At 34.6% G+C, this 15,489-nt stretch overlaps 1 protein-coding gene across 2 annotated transcripts in view; it reads right to left on the bottom strand.

Moving 5' to 3' along the window:
* The window catches only part of SLC25A36 (solute carrier family 25 member 36), a 46,949-nt gene that overhangs the window by 23,094 nt on the left and 8,366 nt on the right, over window positions 1–15,489 (bottom strand). Inside the window, exons 2-4 of one of the 2 annotated variants that reach the window (XM_036745412.1) lie at window positions 13,948–14,118; window positions 10,539–10,616; window positions 1,899–1,999 (exon numbers count right to left, since the gene is read on the bottom strand). In XM_036745412.1, the coding sequence (XP_036601307.1) occupies window positions 1,899–1,999; window positions 10,539–10,616; window positions 13,948–14,118 (350 nt within the window). The remainder of the gene's footprint in view (window positions 1–1,898; window positions 2,000–10,538; window positions 10,617–13,947; window positions 14,119–15,489) is intronic. The other variant, XM_036745413.1, reaches the window with a different exon arrangement.

The following is a 15,489-nucleotide window of genomic DNA, read 5'->3' on the forward strand; positions in this document are numbered from 1 at the left end:
TATTTTTTATAAACTAGGAAACTCTTCAGCTGGCTAAATACTAGCAAAACTGTCAAGTAGAAAGTATGCAGTGGTTGTTTCCAGACGTAGCTTTTGAGTACAGAAGTGCTAAAATGTTCAAGAGGATACTAAACAGTTTAATTTCCATCACTGTTAGATTTTTATGATTCTTTTGCTAAAATTTTAGCCTTTTCTTTTTAAAGAATCCTTCATGAAGGCCTAGTTTTCTAAGTCTGGCTACCACTAACTAGCTAAATGACTTGGGCAAATGATTTAACCTTTCTAACCTTCACAAATTTTAAAAAATTTATTTAATATTTTACTATTCCCCCAGTTACAAATAAAAACACTAACATTAACATTAGCTTTAAAAAACTTTCAGTTCCAAATTTTCTCCCTCCCCTCTCTTCTCATTGACAAGGCAAGCGATTTGATAAGTAAACTTTTACTTTTTTAATCTATCAGTGATGGACTTACATGATTTCTAAAATCCTTGCTAGCTCCAAAGTTCTATGAAGAAATTTGTTTTGGGAAATAAAATAAAATAAATAGTCCAAGGATTCTTATTCTGTAAAATGAGGGTATTGGACAAGATAATCTTTTAAGATTTCTAGCTCCAAACTTCTATTATTCAATGATTATTAAAAATACTATTAAAAATTCCATAAGATATATGCTAGACTTACTGTGTGACAATCAATGACTATCATTCAAAAACTTAAAGAAGTGAATATTTCAACTTAAACTGCTTGTTAAAATAGTCTAATGTTTATCCTTTACTTAGCATTATGGTCCAAAATAAACAAATTGAACTATCTTTAGCTTGAAAAAAAAATTAAACCAACAAAAAAACCACAAGTGAGGTGGTAGTTAATAGATAAAGCAGCACACAGTAGGCAGTCAGTAGTGCTCGTTGGTTGACTGACAGATAAGAAAAAAATCATAGTTGACAAAAGTAAACTTCTGTAGAAGTTTACTTCAGTTTCCTGGAAGCATCCCAACATAGTTTTATCTGAGATAAAGTATTAAAGTATCAAATCTCATCCTGTGGGCAGGTGAGAGACATTGGCTATGTTTGCCATGCATGGTGACAAGTCGTTTCAGAACCATGGCTGATTTCAAACCAAAAGCCCATCTGTTCGGCAATGTGATTGTAGAGAGACTCTGAAATGTTAATTATTCTAATAGTAAAAGCTATCACATCGAATGTTTTAACTGAGCAGTTATGGTTGGGAAAATTCCTGGAAACATTTTTATGCAAAGCATTTACAAAGAATCTATGCCTTATTAAAAAAAAATGCTACCCAGGTTTAAATAAAGTGTTTAAAATATATTCCCACCATTCATCTTGTAAACACATCCACTGACCATTTTTGTTATTCAATATCAGCTATGAGGAAATGTAACAAACAAAAAAAAAAACTGCAGCATTTAAGCACAGGACAAATTAATACTTTACCAAGAACTGCCGGCACATTTCAGGCAGAAGCCAAAACATGCAGCACAGGGAAAAATGCGCTAACAAATAAAAATCAAGGAGGAGAGAATAATGAATTACAGCTACACAGTTTTGTAATGCAAGTGATACTTGGATTTAAAAATATACATATAACTGAATTTTAAGTCTTCAAAAGGATATTTAAGACAATATAAATATTTACCATTAGCCTAACTTGATCAAATTTCTCCAATTCTCCCATACAAAAAAATGCACACTGATATGCCATTGAATATTCTTCATCAGATACTGGTTAATGTAAAAATCTATAACTATCTGCATTAAACAAAGCAAAATAGATTAATTATCTTAACTTTTCCAATTTATATTCATCATAGTTCATTTCATATCAGGGCTCTAGAGTTAAGTTAAAAAAAAAAACAAAGTTACAGATCCTTACCTGCCATTGCAGCTGAGATCATGTGAACTTGGGTAGAATCAGGATCAAATACATTGTTCATTTTTTCCTTGCAATTGGAATAAGCTGCAAAGTATATTGCTCTAAAATTAAAATAAAATTTGAATTATATTATAGGTGAATATAACTTGCTTCATTTATTTATTTTTAGTTTTTGTTTTTGGCAGGGCAATTGGGGTTAAGTGACTTGCCCAAGGTCGCACAGCTAGTACATGTGTCAAGTGTCTGGGGCCGCATTTGAACTCAGGTCCCCCTGACTCCAGGGCCAGTGCTCTACTCACTGTGCCATCTAGCTGCCCCCAACTTGTTTCATTTATGACTTCAAATGATAAATATATAAATTTAAAGTGCCAACAAAATATACAATAAACAAACATTAGGTTACTGTTAGCTCTGCAAACACATTTTCTTTCCTAGACAAATGACAAAGCACTTTTTGTAGTCTAGCTTAAAGAAAAAAAAAAGATTCTTAAGGCTATTTATCTTGTACATGATAGATGTTGTATTGCTAGCATCTTTTCAACTTGATCAAACAAAAAAGTGCTGTTAAGGCTATTTAGCAATTGCCCAACTGAAACAAAATGTTTGAACAAGGTTCTGATAATTGGAAAAACCAGGAATAGGCTAATTTTAAGGTTAAATAAATTTACTGAAGTGTACAAATGTGGTATGGCTACTGGAAAACAAGCTAACTGATTTTTTTTTGATTGCTGAGTAAACTTACTTAACTGCATGAACTAATGAAACAAGAACCACAAGAAATGCTGATTTAGGAACTGCTTTTCTCTGCACGTTTAAAAATAAGAATTCAGATATGAATAGTAATGTTGTTACTTTAAAGATAGGCAACATTTTAAACCAACAGGCAAGGAATTTTGGCAATGAAAACCATATAAAGTTAAGAATGCCTTTATTCATCAGGTATTTTCTTTCACTACCATATCATCAAAGTTATATCCATTTTTAAGAAACTACATCCTGAATCAAGGAGTATTCCGTGCTTATAGCTGGGCCATGTCAGTATTTTTTAAATAACAATAATACTAAAGTTATTTTAAACTTTTAATGCTGTATCGCTCAAATTACCAAGGGGATATTTTATAGAACTTGATAAAATAATAATTCATTTGGAAAAATAAAAGGTTTGAGATATCAACAGAAATGATGAAAAGTAGGAAGAATGAAGGGGGAATAGCACTTGCAGGCCTCAAACTATAAAGCAGTAATCATCAGAACCATCCGGTGTTGATTAAAACATACAAAGACAGATCAATGAAACAGACTAGGCAAGAGAGAGATTCAGCATAATGAAATTCACAGACCAGTGTTCAGTTTTGTGATAGCAGAGAATTGGGAACAAAGCCTCTGCCAATCAGTTGGGAAATGGCTAAGCAAATTGTGTACATGGATATAATGCAAGATTACTGGGCAGCATAAGAAATGATGAATACCCAGATCTATATGAACCAATTGCAATGTGAAGGAAACAGAACCAAGAAAACAGTAATAACAGTATAAATATGCAATGGAAGGAACAACCACATACACAGAAATCAAAAGTGAATGTGGCAAAATTATTGAAAGAATAAGCATGACTCAAAAGGAGGAATATGAGAAGATATCCCCAACCCATCCCTTTGAGGAAGTGGGAGGTCCATAAATGTTGCACGTCTTCAGATTTTTTTTGATCTATTAAGCATTTGTGCTTTTCTTCCTCTTCTCTTTAAAAAAAATACTGTTTGTTATATGAAATAGCTCTCCAGGAGGGAGAGGGTTACTGGGGGAAAGGATATTGAGGGTAAATTATGGTAATGTAAAAAAGAAGACAGCAATGCAAATATCTGATGAATAAAGGCATTCTTAACTTTAAAATCTCATAATCCTTATGGAAGTAGACTAGGTATGAGACCTAAGTAATGAAATAATTTAACAGGCAAAATAATTATTAAATGATGATACAACATATTTATCAAGGTATAGAGGACAGACAAAAATACGTATGCACTGTCTAATGTAACCAAAGGTTGGGGAATAAAATGTGGCAAACTGAACATTTCGTAGAAAATCTAACTTTAATTTCAGAAGTACTATTTTTCATGGGGCAATTTAAAGAGCAATGGACTTACACAACAAAATTTTGGTCTCAAGTCTTGTTTGCCATGTGCTATTTGACCTAAGACTCAATTTTCTCATCTGCAAAATGGGGAGACTAATAGCCAACACTCTTTAGTTGACTAAATTATTATAAGGAAAATGCTCTAAAAGCGATAAAGCATCATAGACATGTGAGGTGAAGTATTTTTAAGCATTAGAAAATTCACAAAAGGAGAAAATCCACATGATTAAACAAATGTTATGACATTATTAAAAAAACAATTTAATTAAAATTCTTTAAAAATTGGGAAAGAGGGTTATACTTGAAAGTATGACAATTTTACACATTATTCTGAAGTCAATGCATGTGTGAACTTGTAGAGGTCAGTGGCATGGCTGCTTTACCTGCTTTACATCAAGTGTGGTGCAATGGAAAGGGTCCTAGATTTGGAGGATCTGGGTTAAAATTTCATCTCTGATATTTTACCACCGGTAAATTTTCAGCAAGTCACTTAACCTTCTCAGGACTCAGTTTCTTCATTTATAAAACAAGGGACTCAACTGAAGTACCCTACAGCTATAAATCTATGATGGATCCCATGAACTTACTCCAGGGAAGAACTATTCCTTCAATATATCATTTATATGTCAATGTGAATCTTGCCCATTATATCAGTTCTGATGTTTTTTAAAGGTATGAAACAATTGCCTTAAAATCTAAGAAATTATTTCCCCATTGTTTATGCACTTAATTTCTCCTGTCAGCTCTTCCTGATGAAAGAATTTCTATCCTTCAATAATCTCGGCTATCTGTGTTAGCTCTTCTTCTGAGGAGAGCATAACCTAACACTTTAATCTAGTCAGTCAGTTATTATTTTAGTGTAGTACTGTTTTACTATATGTAGGGGCTCTCTTCCATAATGGTTAGAATGGGTAGCCCTCAAGTGAACTGGCTTGGCCTATCACTTAAAATTTGTCAGGAAAAATTTAGGCATTTCAAGAACTTGCTGCAAGTTGACATTGATTACATGGGTCCACTGTACCAACCACCCCCTACCTCAATTTACTTATGCAGCAATAAAAATAGCTAATATTGGCTTAAGGCATTTTAAGGTTTACAAAGCACTGTACTCAAAATAGCTCTCTGCTGTACGTATTACAAGCATTATACCTTTTACAGATAAGAAACTGAGGCTCAGGGAAACAAAGTAATTTTTCCCAAGTCACAGAGCTATCAAGTAGCATACAGAGGACTGTGTAGATATTCTGGCTACAGAAAGCCAAGTCCTCACATTTAATGGAAACTTTGGCCCCATTTAAAAAAAAACAAAACAAAAACAAGTCAGAACAATGCAAATTAACTAAAAAGTATCAAATGAATGGATTAATAGGATTTTACATCATAGATTTAGTTAACTCTCACATATCAAAGCCTAAAGAAGTAAAGTGGCTTCTCCAATGTCACCTGGATGGCAAATGGTAGGGCTGCGCTTTGCATGGAGATCTTCTGACACTTAACCCAATGCCTTTTCCATCACACCTTGCTGCCTCCTTGCTTCTTTTTGAGATCAAGTCAATAAACATTTATTAAGAGCTGACTATGTTCATGGCACTGCACTAGGTGCTGGGAATACAAATACAAGCAGAAAGGCAGTATTTGCCTTCAAGGAGCTTACATTCTAATGTGGTCTTGAAGACAGTACATAAAAGGGCGAGGCATCTTCCTTAGAAGATAGTTGTCAGATGTGAGAAGTACAGAGTAAAGAGGTTTCTGGGGCCTAGTAGACAAAGTCCAGAATCACTAGTGAAGGCTGGAGAGAAATGCAGATAGACATGGCTGGCCTTGGTGTCCTTTGAATGGAGGTTCTGGGAGGAACCAGACAGTCAGAGAAAGGCCATGCTGGGGAGGGACCCTTCCAAAGTGAGAAGTCCAGGGGAGTATGGAACTTCTAGAGTGAAGAGGTTTTTGTAGCAGAGCGAAACTCAAAAAATCAGGAGTGTAGCCTAGAGAGGAAGGGATCACAAGTGTTTGTATCTCTAGTACTTAGCTTAGTGCCTAGGGGAAGAAGGGGAAGAGAATAATCATTTATTAATAGAACTGACTATGTGCTAAAGTGCTTTACAATCGAGACCTCATTTGCTTCTCAGAACAACCCCGGGAGGTAGGCACTATTATTATCATCTCCATTTTAGTGTTGAGGAAAGGAAGGTAGATAAAATTTAAGTCCCAGATCCCAGGTCACTAGTGGGGGTCTGAGGCCTTCCTGACCCCAGGCCCAGTACTTTAACCACTGTGTGCCATCTAGCTGCTTGGCACATAATAAGCACTTAATAAATGCTCATTTCCTCCCTTCCTTTTTGAGGAAATCAATTTATATTTGCAATCTCCTACCAAAATATATGTTATGGTGGTAGTTCTCAAAATGTGGTCCAAGGGCATGTGGGAGTCCTGAGATCTCTTCGGGGTGGGGATGGGGGTGGGGTCTGCAATGTCAAAAACTATTTTTATAATAATACTAAGATGTTACATAGCTATTAAAATGGTCCTCTCTTTTCCAATTATATATCTGAGGCTGAACTTTCTTCATGTGTTTCAACGAAAACAACATATGGCAACAGATTGAATGTAGAAGCAGATATGAGAACTCAGCTATCTTCTATTAAGCAAAACATTAAAGAGATTTGCCAAAATACGTAAAATATCACTCTTCTTGTGAATTTTTTGTTACAGAAAATGTAGTTATTTTTCATAAAAATGTTATCTCCAGACATAATGAGTTTACTGTTAATATTTTAAAATTTTGTCATTTTAGTTTTTAATATAGTAAACATCAACAGACATTATCATCATGCTGATAATAATATCTAACATTTTTACAGTGCTTACTATGTGCCAAGCACTGTAATCCATATGATTAAAAGTTCTTTGGAATCCTCAATAATTTTTAAGAGTATAAGGGGTCCTGAGATCAAAAAGTTTGATAATCCCTGTGCTATGGCATTCTCATCCTCTCTATTGATAGTTTCCTTTCATCCTTTGCCTCTGAACTCTCTGACACTTCTGAATCTGGTATCCCCCCAATACTTGTTCTTTTGCTATGTTACCTTGAGATTTATACTTATAAATATACAAATATATGCATACATCCATACACACATACATCCCACAGATACAAATAACAGATTGCACTGAATTTCACAATGGGTATTATAGGATTCCCACTCCCAGTTAGTGGGTCTAGATTCCCTATTACCCCTACATCCTACAGTTGAACCTTTGTGATCTCTTCCAGAGATAAGAAACCCCTGACACTTTTAAGCTTCCTTCCTTTTCCCTAAGTCTAGTGCAAAACCAAAAGACTTCTGAAAGCACCCCTGTCCATATCTTCCATCTTGTTTCATTAAATCTGGATTTTATGTAGAAAACAGGAGGGAAGAATGGTTTGTAATTTAAAAAAAGAACAAGACAATAGTTGTGATCAAACACAACCTGAAGCACCATCTTGACTGCTATCATGTCTCAAGATGTAAAGGAGATTAACTTGTGTAAAGGACCATTTAACTCAGGAGTTAGAAACAATGAGCTGGTTTACTTCATTTCTGTAAAAAACTGCCAAATATTCCCCCTCAAGAAAACCAAACCAAAACAAAAAAAGCCCTGCCAAATACTTTTAGTTTAGCTCAAAAAGTTCAAGTACAATTGGTATGTATGTATATTGACCTAATCCATACATTTTGCTGTAATCTCTGCCTTTACAGCATGATAAGCTAGAAAGAACACTGACTCTGGAGTCACAGGATCTGCATTCTAAGCCTTGTTTGTCACATTCACTGTGTGTATAAACTTAAGACAATTAATTTTTCTTTTGGGGGCCTCAGTTTCCCTAACTGTAAAATGAAAGGGTTAAATTATATGGTGGTCTGGTCCAGCTCTAGATCCTACAGTCCAAAGTCAGATGAGAAAAATGTTATTAATTCTCATGGAAATAATGAAGATTCATAATCTATTAAGTGCATTTCACTCCTTAGAATAAATGTATAGTCACGAATCAGATAAGTAAAATGTATTTTGTTTGTTTCCTTCAAAGTTAAGTCTCCTAGAGATTTCAGATTACTGTACTTTAAACTCACAAAGTAAAATTTAAATGGAACACTTTATTCTTAACTAATATATAAAAATTACAATCAGATATTATTATTATTATTATTATTATATTAACCCAAACAAGAAGATACTGTTGAATTTAAAATAACCTCTTAATAAAGTTTTGTGCAATATTACATAGTTATAATCAGCAGCATACAATGAAACAAACTTTGCACTAATGATTTGCCTGAAGGCAGCCTTTCATTTTCCATCCTTATGCTTCATTAAATTGCCTTCCACCTTTTAGAATTCTTGTTATTTAATTTCCATCACTGTAACTCTTTATTCCATCTTCTGTCTTCATTATTATCAACTTCCCTGCTTCAAGTCTTGCCCCTTTCCCCATCCTACAAACACCAACAAAATGATTTTTCCTAAAGTGCAGGCCTGACCATGTCTACTATCCAAAAAACTCCAGTGATTCCCTATTAGCCATAGTTATCTACAAACTCCCCTTTTAGAGGGAGGGAGGAAGGAAGGGGGATTTTGTGTCCTTACAACCTGGGCTTTCCAGTCTTCTACATTACTCCTCACTTAACGGTCTAGCTACACTCAATTTCCTTGTTGTCTTTGTCACCTCCTTCTCGTGTCCTTGACTTTGTACTGGCTGTCTCCTATGCATGGAATATTCTCCCTCTGCCCCTGGCTTTCCTTCAAGATTTAGGCCAAATTCTGACTTCTGGAGGACTTTCCCAATTCCCTTGACTGCTTGTGTCTTCCCTTCTAAGGTTATCTTGCATCAGCTCTGTATGTACCTATGTATGTACATTTTAAATATTCTGTGGGCAGGGAGACTTGTCATTTGTGTCCCTGGTGTTTAGCATGGTGCCTAGCACATAATCAAATGAGCTCACAGAGTTGGACACTACTGAAAACGACTGAACAACAAGTGGCACATAGTAAGGGCATAATAAATGCTTGTGATTCTTCAAACTTAAAGAAAGATGGAACTTTTGGTTCTATCAATGTAATTCAGATTTTTAAAAACGCAAAGATCTATAGCTAAAATTTATGGATCTACCCAGTTCCATGGTGTTTCAATTCAATGACAAAGTTTTTTCTTTTATTAAAACAGGATCCTCTGAAGAGATACCACCAAAATTTTTAAATCTAACTATGGCATTTCCTTATACATTTTGATATGTTCCTTTCTGTAGGTATCTTCTTTCAGTGGTCTGTCTGGAGAAAATTTCAAACCACTACTGACTTCAGTTAAATTACTTAAGGAAAAAAATAAGCTCCCCTCCACCCTTCTGATACCCACATATGGATGTGTAGAATTAATCACAAATTTTAAATCATTTAGATTTGTTGACTCAGAAAGCAATTAACATATTTTATTTCATACTTTCTGAATTATTTGCATTTCAATGAATTCATGCACGGTACTACTCTGGTCTGACACTTGAGAAGGTCTGTATGGGCCTTCTCTAAAATCCTAGTACTCTTTCTATTCTATGGCTAGATGGATAGGATTACAACAGGAAGAGTGATAGGGGAGATATGTGGAAGAAATAATATTAACAAAGACACAGAAGCAGAAAAATACAGGTATGAATGGGAGGGCAAAGAAAATTCAGTAATATGATAAGACAGGTGGTTGGAAGGCCTTGAACATCAGGCTACTGAATCTAAACTTTATTTAGTAAGAAATAGGGAACCACTGAAGGGTTTTGAGCAGAGCAGTGATATTGTTAGTTCTATTCAGAAGGAAGAGTAGTCTGGCAGAAAGTATGAAGGATTGGTTATAGCAGGGGAAGAGAAGTGCAGGAGGAGCTTGCAAGAGTCCCAGACTGAGTTAATGAGTCCACTTTAGGGGAGTAGAAATAGAAAACGAGGAGGATCTGAAAGATGCTGAAAAAGCAGAATCCAAAAGACATGAAGTAGGGAAGAGTCAAATACATCAAGGTTTCAGGTATGGAAGAACAAATAAATGATGGTAAGATATAGCTCCCTAGGAAGGATAGCTAAAGACAGGGAGATTTCCAAAGAAAAGAGTTAAAGAGGTTGGCTGGTGTAGAAATTCAAGGACTTCTTTGGTAGATACTTTCCTCATTGGTACCCAGATCCCCCATACAAAGGATTTATATTTTATATCTTAAATTATGTGTTCTTTCAATTGTTAATCTAAATGATTATTCTTATTAGTATTTATGAGGAAAGTGGATTATGTTGGGGAAAAAAAGGAGATAAAGGTGGCCACAATACCCCACTATCCCTGAACTTCTTAATACAGTATGAAAATGTATTTTTTTTTCTTTTAAAGCAGATAAAAGACTCTAAAAAAACATTTCCTTATAGTGCTTTTAGTCCATTTAATTGTTAAAAGTTCATTTATCTTGAAAAAACAGTGTTTTTGCTTACTATTTTTATTTTTTTACCTGGAAGGGGCCACTCCTACTAAATTTGGGCCTAATCCTCTGAACAAAGAACGAGAACCCTCTTTTTCCAAGATCATCCTGAAAGAGAAAAAGAAAAGATTTCATAAAGAATGTAAAGTTTGTCATAAAAATATTTTAAAAAACAAATTATACATGTATACTTTAATTAGATGCTGTTCTCTTTCTTTTTTATCATCAATTTTTCTTTTCCAAGAACAATTTAAAAAGTTATGGAAGGCTTCATTCAGGTACCTCACCAGTAAGACTTCTATTCTAGTTTCATATTCCTTCCTGAAAGGGGAATTATGGGAAGATAGGAACATTAATATATTATTGGTGGAACTCTGAATTGGGATGACCATTCTGAAAAGCAATTTGAATTATGCAAATAAAATGACTAAAATATTCATAACCCTTTGACTCAGAGATTCCACCACTAGACTTACAGCCTAAGGAAGCCACTAATAAGAAAATCCCCATATATATCAAAAGTTTATAGTAGTACTTTTTGTGATATCAAAGAACTGGAAACAAAGTAGATGTCTACTAATTGGGGGAAGGTGGAATATGAAATATAATGAAACAGTACTCTGTTCTAAGGAATGACTGAATGTGATAAATATAGAGAAGCATGGAAAGATCTGTATGAACTGACTTGGAGTGAAGCCTTTCAGAGGCAAGAAAACTGTATAAGAATGTCTACAACATAAATGCAACAAACACAATCGAAAGTGAATGTTGCAAAATTACAAAGAAAAGGTATGACTCCAAAGAAGGAATGAGAAGACACACCCACTCTACCTCTTTATATAAGTGGGATATACATGGATGTGGTACTTTTCACACATTTTCAGAATTTTTTTTTGATGTAGCAACCAATTTTGCTAATTTTTTTCCATTAAATTATTTTTAAAATCTTTTTTCCCCTTTAAAAATATTATTTGTGGCCGGTAGTACATGTCTGTAATTCCTACTACTGGGCAAATTTAGGCTGATGGATCACCTGAGTTTGGGGGTTTTGAACTACCTTAGGGCTAAAGTCAATCAGGTGTCCACATTACGTCTGGAACTAATATGATAAGCCCCAGGAGCAGAGACTATTATGCTGCTTAAGGAGGGGCTATGTGGTCCAGTTCAGAAAAATCGAGCAGATTTAAGACTTCCTTACTGTTCAGTATTAGAAATGGGCCCATGAAGTTGCGGTACTTCCAGACTAGCTAAGATACCAAAAAAATTTTGTTTTATGGGATGGTTATTTGGAAGGGGGTAGAGGAAGCTATACTAGAGGAAATTTTGGTGATGAAGGAAAAGAGAAAGATTGTTTAGAAATTTTTTTTTTAAAAAGAAAGAAAAACCCCAAGAGATCAAAGTTATACTAGTAAAGATTTTCATGATTCATCTGTGAGTCAAAATAGTAATACAGGCAACTCCTGTGCACATCTGAGTCTGACAATGATGTGCCCACAACTGGACAGTGTTGTATTTCCTAGGTAGGGACAGACTTCAGCCAACTACTAAAGGGGAAGTCAGATTTAGCATAGCATATTTATTACTTTAGAAAAGAATCAATGTATTTCAAAATTATTTAAACAGATAAGTTACTTGAATTGTCAAGTATTGGACTCTATTATTATCATTAAGTCATTCAGTAAATACTTAGTGTATTTAATACCTACTGTGAACAGCACATTTTACTAGGTAAAGGGAAGAGATAAAAAGGAAACAGAAGACAGTTCTTTGCCACCGAGAAATTTTCCATCTAGCTTTATAGACCAAACAGAGTAATGTAAGACTGTTACAGAGTAATGGGAGAAATGTGGATATAATTCATGCTGCTGAGCAGGGGAAAGAACAGAACCAGTAAGTCAATCATAACAGGTTTTCTGGAGGGTAACAGACTGGTAAAGAGGAAAGGGTATTTTCAGTCAGAGTTGATGACATAAGCATTAGATAGAAGAATTGAACAAGTCAGCTCAAGAACATCCCAGAGATGAATTGAATGGAATACTAGTGAAGGGGAAGAAAGCAAGGAAGAGGGTGAGATGAGGATCAGATGTAACAAGAGTCATTCGTGTAGTTGAAGCCACTGCAATGCACATTCTTTCTGTGGGAATGAATTATAAGAACAGAAGAGCTGAGGGGCTGGAAGAATTTCTACAATTAATGAAAAGTGAAGAAGAAAGTGGGGCAAGCAGTGGTGGTAAGGAAGAGCCATAGAAGGAACAATCAGAGAGATGAAAAAGAATTTTAAAAAATAGAATGTCACGCACATCAAAGAAGAAACATTTTAAGGAGAGGTGGTCCGTAGCATCAAATACTACTTCATTATAAATGATCTATAAAACATTCTTTCTGAAGTTTGAAAAAAACCTCATAGTAGCCCTTTAATTTAGTCAATTTAACAAAGGAAAGGACAAGCAGGTGAAATCTTCTTGTGGCAAAGGGCAACACAGGATGAGTTTATTTTGCTACTAAAAAGTAAACATCATTGAACTTAGTTCAAATAGATCTAGTCCTAAATGTCTGATAAACTCAGACACACAGAACATTTGGTTACATAAGCAGCCCTGAAAATGCTAATCTTCAATGATTTTTCTATTTTTTGAAATGTATAAGGAAAGACTGTTGAAAGTTCTTTGAATAAAGACATGTTTCATTTTTGTATTTGTGTTTCCACTGCCTAACACATAACAGAGAGGTAATTAATAATTTTTTGTTGGCATTTTTGATTCTCTAGGAAACTTAGGATCTTCTAAAAATGTTAGGAAAACTCACTTTTAAGCTCTAGCTATCTTGAAACATGAAAAAGATTACTACTATTTTTTGTCTATTAAGGTTTTTTTTTTAAAGCAAAGATTAACACTGGATAATTTTATTTCTGTTACTAGCAAACACATTTTATCAGAAGGCAAAAACAATGAATACTATTTTCAGATCAATAAATCATTTTATTGTTGCTAAAATACCAATATGCAGACATGAAATTGGGTTATCGTCTATCTGCATGCAAAAATTAGTATCAATTTCAATGACTGGGCTCACATTATATAACTTTTGAAAAGCTAAAGTATTAAACAAAGCAAGATTATATTGGAACTACTATTCCTTAAATAAATATTACATAACTCATTAAGCCAATGCATGTTAACATCATTGTTAGGTTCCTGAGAAGAGATACAAAAGAGAAGATATATTTTTGTTCTTCTAAGTACAGAAACAGAACTATCTACACAACCCAACCAGAAATTTATAATACCATTAACTGAAATAATCTGAATACACAGAATAGCTTCTCTAAGCTTGCTGAATAGCTTTTAAATGTTTCAAATTTGGTAAATTATATATAACATGCCAAGATGTACATAGTATCATTGACAGACTGTGGAAAATACATGAGTATCATACTTACTTCAGACAATGGAGAGGTCCAGGAGAGACTCTAGCTATCCGGTTGACACTAGCCCCAGTCATTGTGTTCAGCTGTACTTCAGAGATGTAGAGTGTCACAGAGGAGGACTGTAGCCTTGTTTTCACAACTTCTAGTGGACATGTTAGAATTGCTCCAACAGTTCCCCCACACCTGCAGGAAAGAAAACATACAGACATAACTGTTGCTCTACTTGTCCCTCCAAACAACATTTACTTCTGTCCCACATGTAGACCCTGCCCTCTCCCAGATACCCAAATATAAGAGATACCTCTGAGCATGGAAGAAATAGGTGAGTGATTTTTGTTTTTGTCACATTTCTTATCTGAATTGAAGAAAATTACTGGAGGGAAAAAAAGTTTCAAATTTCTTTACATTTGAAAAAGCTTCCTTAATTTTTAGGCAGGTAGTGAAAAAGAATGACAACAGAGGGGAAAAAAGACTTCTGAAATATCTAGAGAGGAAACCAAGCATTAAGGATACTACTGCTTATGCCTGTCAAATATAACTAAATGTCCAAATACTCTATTTTACAAAGTGTTTAAAAAATGAGTTTTGGGTGGCTCATGCAATGCTTGCTACCAGGAAGACAACAAAGCTGGTTAATCACTTGAGCTTGGGAATTCTGAGATGCAGTAGGGCTAAAACTAATTAGGTATCTATACTAAGTCTGGCACCCAATGAAGTGAGCCTCATAGGAGTGGGGGTGGGGGTACCAAACTGATAAGGGAGGGTAAAACTGGGCTAGGTCAGTAGTGGGGAAGATCAAAGCTTCTGTGTCAGTCAGTAGTGGGGCTGGAGGTGTGAGTGGCCAATGTACTTCCAGCTTGGGTGAGATAGGAGATCTAGTCTCAAAAAATAAATAAAAAACCCAGTTATAGTATTTTTTAAATATTATTTAAAAAGGACATGGAAGGAATAAAATTGAAGAAACTAAGTATTTTTTTTAAAAAAAAGTTGTACAAATATTTCCAATAAGGATATTAAATGAAAGTTTCCAATTAGTTTATAGAAAATACGTAAGAATTGAGAACTGTACTGTATCAATTTTTAAGACAATTTTGTAATAAGCCCTGAACTAAGGAGATCTGGGCTTTAGTGTGAGCTCTGATGTTGCAAGACAATGGAAGATTCACTTAAATCTGTTGGCCTCAGCTTCCTCATGTTTGTATAAATAATCTACCTCAGAGGAAAGTGCTATATACAAAGTGAACTATGGTTATTTCCAGGCCTAATTATATTTTCCTCCAATTCAAGCACTTCCAGAATACTCATGTATGGAAATACCACCAATTTCTACACTGGCTTACTTTAACCTAACAAGTCCTGCATCTCAGCAAAATAATATGACATGGGCTCATTAAAAATCTGTTAAGTCTTTATTTGAAAGATTTCTAAGTTATCTATGACTGGAACTTTGTCGAACAAACTAGAAAATAAAATTCACTTTCATTTTGATGGAAAGGAAAACAGTAGAACTGCTCTCTGCTAAACAGGCACTTAAAAAATGTATTGTTCTTATTT

This window comes from Trichosurus vulpecula, chromosome 2 (genome assembly GCF_011100635.1).
Source record: "Trichosurus vulpecula isolate mTriVul1 chromosome 2, mTriVul1.pri, whole genome shotgun sequence".
Taxonomy (NCBI): Eukaryota; Metazoa; Chordata; class Mammalia; order Diprotodontia; family Phalangeridae; genus Trichosurus; species Trichosurus vulpecula.